This window comes from Juglans regia, chromosome 7 (genome assembly GCF_001411555.2).
Source record: "Juglans regia cultivar Chandler chromosome 7, Walnut 2.0, whole genome shotgun sequence".
In the NCBI taxonomy this organism is placed as follows: domain Eukaryota; kingdom Viridiplantae; phylum Streptophyta; class Magnoliopsida; order Fagales; family Juglandaceae; genus Juglans; species Juglans regia.
This window is the reverse complement of record NC_049907.1, coordinates 48253489-48263031: the sequence shown is the minus strand read 5'-3', so window position 1 is coordinate 48263031 and position 9543 is coordinate 48253489. Positions and strand designations below refer to the sequence as shown.

At 37.3% G+C, this 9543-nt stretch overlaps 1 protein-coding gene across 1 annotated transcript; it reads right to left on the bottom strand.

Moving 5' to 3' along the window:
- Positions 1-440: 440 nt before the first annotated feature.
- On the bottom strand, positions 441-9048 carry LOC108980849. Its single transcript, XM_018951877.2, has 14 exons — positions 8371-9048; positions 6379-6465; positions 5988-6091; positions 5757-5807; positions 5350-5521; positions 4919-5239; positions 4128-4331; positions 3507-4019; positions 3157-3366; positions 2651-2839; positions 2230-2399; positions 1592-1744; positions 1370-1451; positions 441-1279 (listed from the first exon to the last, which is right to left on the bottom strand). Exons 1-14 carry the CDS (start codon positions 8836-8838, stop codon positions 890-892), a joined length of 3114 nt encoding a protein of 1037 aa, XP_018807422.1. The 5' UTR covers positions 8839-9048; the 3' UTR covers positions 441-889.
- Positions 9049-9543: the final 495 nt, after the last annotated feature.

Genomic DNA, 9543 nt, shown 5'->3' with positions numbered 1-9543 from the left:
TACAAAAAGAGAAAAAATATTTGTAACCGTGATTTGTATAACTATCGCATAATTAATTTGAAAAAAATAAATAAAATATAAAATTTACATAAAAAAAAATTAATTTTATAATAATAAATCTCACTCTTTAAACCCATGTTAGACACCTACCGTACACAATACAAATATAACCCCGCACACTGTCGTTGTGCGGGAAAACTATAAATGAGTTTAAGGTTGCGTTTGGATGTTGAAGTGAGTTGAGTTGAGATGATAAAATATTGTTAGAATATTATTTTTTAATATTATTATTATTTTAAGATTTAAAAAAATTGAATTGTTTATTATATTTTGTGTTGGAATTTAAAAAAATTGTAATGATGAGTTGAGATGAGTTGAGGAACCAAACATAACCAGCTCAAAGCATAAATTAAAGCAGTCACTGTTGTTCTTATCAAAATTGTCATTGCCTTCGTAGAAATTAGAATGAATATACATTAACGAAAGAAATGCAGCTTTTTACTCTCTAAATTGAATATTCTAAAATTGAAACAAAAAAACAAAACAAAAAAGTTCAAGGGATGTTGGGTACTTCTCAAAACCCAATGTTCATGGTGCTGCTTGAAATGACCGAGGAAAAAGGCCTCAGAAGGCTAGCGAGCTGCTCTTTCTGGGAAGTTCCTTATTTCTCCCCTCCAGTTCACTAGTGTATGTGTGTTTAATAAAAACCGAGAAAAACTCGAACTGCCATTTTTGTTATGAACAACCTCGATGCTGTTAGAAAGAATTATGCTTTTCCTCAATCTGCAAGGGCGTTTTCCAGTTTGCAAGCTGCGAAAAATGGGTTCAGTGACCATTTTAGGAGTCGAGTGTTGCTAAAGTAGCATGAGCGGTTCAGATAATATGCTTTCTATTTTCCAAGTGGCTTCTGCTTGTAACCATGCTTCATCCTTTTGAACAGTTTCTCTTTTGTTTTTCGCTTCTTGTCCATCTTTAGCCTATATCTTTCTTCCCTCTCCCTTTCATATATCCCTTGCCAATGCACTTCCCCTGTCAATGGCCACAACCACATGTTGCGTGGATGGTCTTCATCGTCTGCCGCCTCTGCTAATTCCTCATCCATACTCTTCAACAACGTAAAATTAAAGTATTTTGCCCACATGAATCCCTTTCGTTGTTCAACTGGGTGCTGCTCCTCCAGTGAACCAACGTGTGGATCTATGTAAACCATCTTCCTGGCACTATGATAAGCCCAAACATTGACCAGGAGTTCCAATACACGACAGTAACAGTGCCTTTTCTGTTTTGATAATTAAACAAGCAAAAGTTAGGGCAATAAAGCTCCCACTGGGACCTGAAAATCAACCAAATCCATACCCATCCTACTTGCCTCAAGCTCTGAAGATCCCAGTAAGCACATACTGATTTTACTGGAATTGATGTGCAAGGCATCAAGAGAATCAGCAAACATCCTGCAGTTCAATGAGAAATTTTCACTAGGTTTCGTCTACAATTGACCATGAGTGCCTCCAATGCAATAATGTGCCATGTGAAAATAAAATTAAAAACTGTAAAGGCCAAATGTCACAAAATAAGATTCTCCGCAAATTACCGTGAAAACATTATGAACTCCAGAAAGGAAGGGGTTGGCATCACCCAGCTATGCAAAGCAGACCAGTGGCCACCATCTTCTGGCATGGGTGGAAGAGCTTCTAGATACAGTGGCAATGCATACATCTGGCGGAATGCATCTTCAAAAGCAGACCTATAAGCATTTTAATTTAAACAGAGTTAAATCCAAAATAACATTCATCTTGATAAACACACACACACACACACCCACAATTGGGGTACACAATAACCAAAATTACTAGTCCAATCACAATGGGCTTGAGGAAAGGGCAACCTTTCATACTCAAACTGAGTACTATAAAAGCGAACGTGGAACCTGTCTTTTCCATGCATGCTTAGAACTACTGTAGTATTTAATGGTCCAAGAGTCTGCACCTTTATCAACTCCAATGGCAACTCAAACCATTCTATCAAATTGGTTCCAAGTACAGCAGTCATTTTTTTTATAAGTAGTACAGCAGTCGTTACTTTCACTATTAGAAAGATCACCTACATAAATACAAGAAGATGTACATAGCCACACCCTTCCCGCACAATGATATAGACATGAGCAGAACAGAGAACTTCTAGACTTATCTGTGCGTAACAATAACATTACAACTAATGCTCAAAACATGCCTGCAGTGTCCTCCATTTAACATGTCACACATGGACCAAAACGTGAGTGCATCATTGCTTCCAGTGACTCTATCCATGTCCATGCGCGCCCAAAAGTATATTACATCTCCTTTAGTGTTCTCTTGTATTGTTTCTTCCAAAACCTTCTCAGCTTTTAAGGACAGTGAAGCCTGCTTAAGGAAATGGGGGCTGAGCAATAATTGCAGATTATAAAAAGAAGTCGGAAGTGAAAAAATTTCAAGCAGAATATACCAAGGTTCAGCAGCATTTTTGAAAAAATATTTTAATTTTTTTTCCCTACAAAAGTCTTTTTCTTCTGTTGAAACTTGAAAGGGTCACTTCTGATGCCAAAAATTATTTCATGCACATAACTAGGAAAAATTAAATACTTAAAAGTAAACTCAGCCAACACACCAAATACCTTCCTACCAGCAGCACGCCAAGATTGGAATCCAATCCAAGGTCTTCCGTGAATGTTATCCACCCTATTTGCAATAGAGAACATTCCCCCAGCCTCACAGAGAATATTCTTATAGTAAGAGTCATTCAAAATGGGAAGTCGCCCAACTGCATCAATATCATCTGATCTCAACCTCCGTGCTCTTGAAGACTGCCAGATTCAATGTTAGATAATTTGAATATAAATGAGTATGAAATAAGTCCTTCAAAACAAATTACCGTTTTCAAGTTTAGCTTATATTTGAAAGAAAATAACAAACAAGCAGGTTTCATCAAACCATACAAACTAGAGCACTTGCATGATAAACAAAATCAACATATCAAAACTATAGATACAAATGAAAACTGCAGTATCAAGAATTATTTGTATAAAAATGATTGGATCTCCAGGAAGAGATAGCAGGAGGAAAAAGAAAACAGGAACATTGACCAGTAAAAATATATTAACATAAAGATAAAGGAACTCACAAGGCTTAAACCACGGTACAAAGAACCATGGTGCAAGAATGGCCAGGACCCAGCTCCACTGTAAATCTCATAAATGCACACCCGCTGACCCATCCTCTCAAGCTCTCCCTCATCCCTTTCATTTGCTTCAAACTTGAGTTTTTCAGATTTTCGAGCTTTACGATAAATCTCATCCCAATCACCAAGGTTTCTCTCCATTCTTTCGTCGAGCTATAGATCAAGAAAATAACTCTGTTTCAGCTGTCTTTAAAATAAAAGGACAAAATGACTTCAAATACAGAATATTTGAAGTGAGAGGGGGGCGGAGAGGAGAACATGAAAGGCACAGTAATTATAACAGAATGTCATACCTCCTCCATTTCTACCCTCTCATTTTCTTCAGAAATTTCTATTTCTCTCAAAACATCCCAATCAAGTTTAGTGGGGATATCTTGTGGCAGAATCTCAGTTCCGTTCTCAGCGTAGGTTGGTAACTTAGTAAAATTGATGAACTCTTCTTCAAGGGCATGAACAACACTAAACATCCCCATTGAAGTAGCCTTCTCGTCACAGTTTTGCTTGGCCCCATTTTTGAGTTTTATTTCCCCCCTGAACAGATTCCACTCCCATGCCCCCTGCTGAAGCTGAGAAATAGGACCTGGCAGCATGGCATCTGATGGGAAATAGAGTACATTTTCCAGTAACCTCCCATAACCAGTTATGCATTCTGATGCCAGCATATTCTTAGCAAGCAGTCTTCCAGAGGAAGCAACTGCTTGAGCGAACTTAGAGAGTTTTCCACTCAAAATCAGGAGGGAGAAAGCCCTCATCAAAGCATCAGGGTTATGCTTTGGAAACAATAAGCCATGAACCCCATCAACAACCTGTAAATTCAAAGACCACTTTGCAAATGTAAGAAAGAGAACTGAAGACATCCCCCACAAACTAAAGCGATCATTGAACCGTGTGAAAAATAACTAGCATGAACTCACGTATTTTTTGAAGATGGGATAATCAGGTGCAATAACGGGGATTCTAAAGGTCATGGCTCGGATAAGCAAAGAAGGAAAATTTTGTACATCTTGGTCGGAACCATAGAGAACAATATCAGCCATTAATAACACACTGTTCACATCACTATTCAAGCTATAGTGCCTTACAGAACCAGGAAGAAGTCCTAGACGTGAAGCCACATCCTACACAAAAAAAATAAATAAATAAATAACCAATTCACAATGCATAGAGAAGATACTCAAGCATCATGGGCTGAGTTGAACACATAAAAAGATTTACTATATGCAATGTAACAATAAACCATCTTCATCTTTCTAAAGCTTCAATAAATTACTTTCCTTTCTAATATATTTCTCATAACACAAAAGAAAATAATAATATTTGTGAATGTGCACAAGTGTAAGTTTATTAAGGAACTGCAAATGGTGAGTTTGTATAACCAAATGAATCCAATATTCTTCATTAAGCTTTGAAAAAAGGAAAGATCAAGCTTTTTAGTTTTGCAGTTCATGACAAACATTACAACCAAATCACTTGAACTAGAAAGTACATTTAAGGACAAAATTGCATTTAAATTGTGATGATTTCATAAGCTAGTTGGAATGCATCTCATCCATTTTAAAAGTTAAGCCTTACTTCTTTACGACATTATGATGCAATCATTTAATTTATCAGACATTTGCCAGCCATTATGTTGGAAGGTAAAAGTATGATATTAATAGCAGAAAGAGCATAATCTATCACAATGCACCAATAAGCAACTGACTACCTGTAAAGCATCATCATATCCATCGGTGGAATTACCACATAGAAACACAAATTTAAAGAAGCCTCCCAAATCTGTCCTCTTTGCATATTTTATTAGCAGTGGTCCTATGGCATGCATTGCTACAGCATATTCCCATGATATGTCAGTGTAGAAGAAGGAGCTTCCAATAACTACGACCAGCATATCATCTGTACTAAATCCGTTGTTCTTCCTTAATTGGTATTTGGAGTGGGTATTGCTGTAGCTTTCAGCAGCCCAGACGTCTACTGGTGATCCAGGAATCACAAAGAAGTTCCCAGCATCAAGAACACTATATAACATCTGATACAAGAAGGAACAAAATTGAGAAGCGGAAATTGACAGTCCAACTCAAATCCCTTCAGAAACAAAGTATGGTAGGAAGATATTGTGTACATTAGTTCACAGATTACCGGCAGAGTGAACTCTGGAAACACAACGACACTAGCTCTACTAAAAGCAGTTTTCCAATGGGAAACAAGATACTTCCAGCCCATTTCCTCATATGCTGAAAGACGATTTGCAAGTGTATCTTCTTGAATTATCCATACAAGTGGTACTGAACAAAAAGGCTCCTGCATAAGGCTGGCATGCAGATAAAACTCACTAATTATAACATCTCAAACTAAAGTAACACTAGCTATATTTCTTTTGTTTCTATAAAACTGGAAAGAGAGAGAGAGAGAGAGAGAGAGATGTCTGCAAAAGCAAATGGTATATTGCCAAAGCACATCAAGCATAATACAATGTGTCATGAAAGAAAACTACTTTCAATCATGGTTATAAGCCTTAGTGAGCTACATGGAGATGCTCAACAAACCCCGAAATGGCCTCTTTCGCTTCAAGAGAAACAACAATGATGCCTTCAAAACTGTAGAAAAGAAAAGATCTTCAGTAATCCATACACAAGTAGACTAGTTAAAAATAATAGAAAAAAGTCTGATTAAGAATAAATTGCACTTAAAATACAGTTCCCCCCTTCCCCCACCACCAAAAAAAGAAACAAGAATGCATAACCCCACCCCCCCAAAAGAATAAAAACCAGACATACATTGACCAATCTATATGGCCATATTGCTCAGGACCTAATATTGAAAGCCGGCCACCTATTTGCTCCCACATTGAACGTGCTTTTCCATCATCCAGTGCAAAAATCTGTTGGATAAGCATTGTGAGAATGCATAAGCTTTTCAGAACCGGCAGTTCAAAATACTGGTCAGCACTTTAAAAAGCTAGGTGCCCCAGTTTTATTATAAATGACATGTTTCCATGAGGAGCAATGCATGAACTTGTATCAAAATGCCCTTTTATACCCAACTGCATCACCACATTAAATAAGCATTTCAAGTTTCAACCTGCTTTTTCTCATAAAATGGAGAAACAATGGCGACTACCTACAACAGTGGTAATAGATATTTCACAGAAATGTAAGAGCCACTCACCTTAAGCAGATATCCCAATTTCTGTAAATTCTTCATCACTGTAATCAACATCAATGATTGTGGACTTTTCTTCATGTTTCCTAGAATCTGACAATCATCCAAAGAAAGTGCAAACCATTCTAATGCGGGAAACAAAACAAATCAAATAAGAGATAGCATGAACTTTTATTATCAATGAAGTGGCCTCCACATTGATACCAATGCACTTGGCAAGAAATTGAGTTAATTAGTTCACCGAGGTCTTCTATAAGAGATAGCATTACAACCACAGAGACCATAGGCATAGGCTAGTTCCATAATTTAAAACTTGAAGAAATAGTGCTATCATATCAGGGTTTTTATTACTTATAAAAAAATATATATATATCAGGCTATGCCTATAGCATTAATTAGGCATAATATTGTCACTTGACCTCCACTTAGGTGTTTTCTCTTGTATACTTCTTGTGTACTTGGGATATGCCTAATTATGTGGTTTTTAATAAATTTCTTACTTATAAAAAAAAATATTTGGGTTTTTATTGACAAGTATGGAGGTCAAGTAACAATACTATTTAAATGAAAATTTCTACTCAGCAGCCCTACACCACACACCTGCTGAGAAAATAAAAATAAAAAGATAAAAAATAAGGGCTCACATTAGCAGGTGTGTGGTGTAAAGCTGCTAAGTAGAAGAACTCTATTTAAATATAACAAATATCCATTGTTTTTGTTTTTATGTTGGGGAACCTCTCCAAGGCAGGACCCTTCAGACCCACCCCTGCAGAGTAAGTCCCGTGCACTGCACCCTCAGAAGCTTCTCTACACGGAATTGGTTAAATCGCTAACTTTTCACTAGGGAGTGTGGCCCCAAATGATTGTTTGCACCCATGAGGTGTTGAACCTTGGATCTTTAAGAGAGTGATACCCCAAGACCAAGGCCTTCACCATTTAGGCCAACCCCTTGGGCTAATAACAAATATCCATTGTTCCACTAGCAGATACATTGCCAATAGAAAACACTTTAAAATTTGCTCAAACTTCCAAAAACCTTCATGACTTTCCACTTCCATTCAAAAAATATATCACTGGAACATTAGATCCAGTTAACCTCTGCTGTAAACAGGAAAATCAGGTTATGGAGGATTTAAATTGACTTCAAATTTTAGTTAGATTAGTTTTTACTAGTCTCACAAAGTAAGCTCTCTCTAGTCACCAAGCCTCGTGCAATTAGGGGAGCATGTGGCATTGTCTTGGAAGACAGCCAAACTGTCTACCATCATTTTTTAATTGCATCTAAGCATCATCTCAAGGATCATGCTTTACTCTAATGGCCTTTAAAAGAGCATGCTAATAGTGAGTAAGTTTTTATTTCAATTGGCTTGCCATCAAATTTGATATTCAGTCAAAGGAGAAAAATATTAACTTTTTGGTTAATTTTTTCTATGGAATTGATCACTTCAACACTAATATATGGTGTCAAATTCGCTTTGTCATTTTGTGTTCTCTGCAGAATAATGTGCCATTTTTCTGCTCACTGTAACTGCATCCAATTATTGAACTCCTAAGAGCCCAAGCGGTCTTTACAATGCGGTCTTTACAATGTTCACATCTCCTAACTAGCAAATAAGTACATACCGCTTTGCTTGGAAGATCATAATTTTGGAAAATACACGCCGTCCGGTTGATACTTTAAGAACCATAACATCATGAGACATGAAGTTAAAATTTCAATGTTTTCCCTAGTCTTCAGTTTTTACAGAAAATAAACTCAGCATCAATGCGGATTTTGAAATTCCAATGCACTAAATAACCAAATTCCGCTCTAGGACTGAAGCCACGACTAGCTGTCTATCATTTCCATTCATATAAATGCTTAAACAAATTAGTGACTGCATTGCGCTTTTAAGTGAACTTTGCGAGTTCCAATGAAGTAAACAAAATTAGCCTCAAAGAATGCAAACAATCTCAACGCCAAATATAAATGAAAATAACATTCAAAACAGAACTTACAAGAGCGAGTCTCGGTGCCCTAACCCCAATCCTCGGCTTCGATCGCAATGGATCGAGCCTATCTCTCCGAGAAACCATAGCCGGCACGAACTTCAACGTGCTCCCAAACCTCAATCCCTCCCTCAGTGACCTCCCTCTCTCGCTACCCTGCCTGAACACCGACGTGATCGAGCTCTGCAACACCATGGACGCCATCGCGAACAGGAACACCGCGAGGATCACCACGGAGTAGAACGCCGACTTTCCCTTCAGCGAGAGTAAGCCCTTGCGGTTGAAGCGGCTGTAGTGAGATCGGCCGCGGTGAAGCGGCGAGTGATCCGAGTCAGCCTTGGCTCGGTTGCGGTAATGGCTAAGGTTTCGTTTGAGAGGAAAACGGTCGCGGATCGAGTGGAACCCCAGATCATTGCCGGAGCCAGCAAGACCGCCTCCATTGTCGAGGGACTCGGGTGGAGATGTGTTGCGGCCCATGCGGGACTTTCTCGGGAAAATGATGGAAACTTAGAAGGTTAGCGACGCAAATTGGAAGAGAAAGTTGACAGACGAAGTGTAACTGTGTAAGAGTAGGCAACTGAAGAATGAAGGTGGAGGAGGAGTTCGCCAACGTGCATGAACTCACAGTAACCTTCCTAATTTTTTTTTTTATTCTCGTTTGCTGCGCTTTCCCACGCGTCAATTGGAAACAAGCTCGAACGTTGTGCGGCATTTTATTTTATCGTTATTATTATTGAGTTTGTTTGTTTTATCTTTGGAAAAAAAAATATTTACAAATCTTATTTTTTACTTTTTAGGTCCCAGTTCACTAATAGAATAAAGTCAGAAACAAAATAGGCATGATAACTTAGCAGCTTCCAACTATAACAACTTAACTTATTCCCATGTATTTTGAAAGAAAAGTTATTTTCATTTGTCACTATTTATTATCACATATCCTACATCTTATAAAAAAATATTTCATATCCTATAAAAATAAAAAATTATAAATATAAAATATAGAAATAAATAATAATTGATAGATAATATTCTTCATTTTCGAAACATGTTGGACTGGCAATTCAAATGATTTTCAAGATCTTTTTTTTTAAGAAAAAAAAATGAAATTCATTATTTAGACCAACTACCACGCAATTATTTATTTCTTAAAATGATTTTTTTTTTTTTTAAGTGCCATTTGTT